This window comes from Brassica oleracea, chromosome C4 (assembly GCF_000695525.1).
Source record: "Brassica oleracea var. oleracea cultivar TO1000 chromosome C4, BOL, whole genome shotgun sequence".
Classification (NCBI taxonomy): Eukaryota; Viridiplantae; Streptophyta; class Magnoliopsida; order Brassicales; family Brassicaceae; genus Brassica; species Brassica oleracea.
The window spans coordinates 38,955,169-38,956,272 of NC_027751.1; the positions used below are offsets into that span (position 1 = coordinate 38,955,169).

The 1,104-nt window shown below is 42.8% G+C and overlaps 1 protein-coding gene across 1 annotated transcript in view; it reads left to right on the plus strand.

Moving 5' to 3' along the window:
• Window positions 1–636, plus strand: part of LOC106338851 (uncharacterized mitochondrial protein AtMg00860-like) — a 5,065-nt gene extending 4,429 nt beyond the window's left edge. Inside the window, exon 2 of the mRNA XM_013777735.1 lies at window positions 319–636. Within this exon, the coding sequence (XP_013633189.1) occupies window positions 319–636 (318 nt within the window). The remainder of the gene's footprint in view (window positions 1–318) is intronic.
• The last annotated feature ends 468 nt before the right edge of the window (window positions 637–1,104 follow it).

Here is a 1,104-nt window from a genome sequence, read left to right on the forward strand (position 1 = left end):
CAAATCCCCATACATCCAAATGATCAAGAGAAAACGACTTTCACATGTCCTTATGGTACATTTGCTTATCGAAGGATGTCATTTGGGCTATGTAATGCTCCAGCCACTTTCCAAAGATGCATGATGTCTATTTTCTCTGATCTTATAGAGGATGTTGTGGAGGTATTTATGGATGACTTCTCTGTCTACGGATCTTCGTTTTCTGCTTGTTTGTCCAATCTTAGCAGGGTCCTCAAGAGATGTGAAGAGACAAACCTTGTGCTGAATTGGGAGAAATGTCACTTCATGGTTAAGGAAGGGATTGTGCTTGGACACAAGATTTCAGAAAGGGGGGTTGAGGTAGACAAGGCCAAGATTGAAGTGATGAATGGATTATCTCCACCAAAGACGGTTAAGGACATTAGAAGCTTCCTTGGTCATGCTGGATTCTATAGAAGATTCATCCAAGACTTCTCAATGATAGCTAGGCCAATGACTAAGCTTTTATTCAAAGAAGCTGCATTCAACTTTGATTGGAAATGTCTTGAAGCATTCAAGAAGTTGAAAGACAAGCTGGTTAGTGCCCCCATTGTCCAGCCACCAGATTGGGATCTCCCCTTTGAGATCATGTGTGATGCTAGTGACTATGCTGTGTGAGCTGTTCTTGGTCAAAAGAAGGACAAGAAGACTCATGTGATCTACTATGCGAGTAAAACTCTTGATGAAGCCCAAATGAAGTATGCTACAACTGAGAAGGAACTGCTAGCCATTGTCTACGCCTTTGAGAAGTTCAGAAGCTACTTGGTTCGGTTAAAAGTCATAGTCTACACTGATCATGCTGCGTTGAGACATCTCATGGCCAAGAAGGATGCTAAGCCAAGACTGTTGAGGTGGATCTTGCTGTTACAAGAGTTTGACCTTGAGATCAAAGACAAGCCAGGAGTCGAGAATGGTGTAGCTGATCACTTGTCTAGACAGAAGATTGATAGTGGGATCCCTATTGATGAAGGGCTTCTAGAGGAACAGATCATGTCAATTGGAGCAGTGGTAGCGGTTTGTGAAATTGGAAAGAAGCTTGAAGAGGTGAAGGCAACTGAAGAGAAAGGTCCTTGGTATGCTGATCTG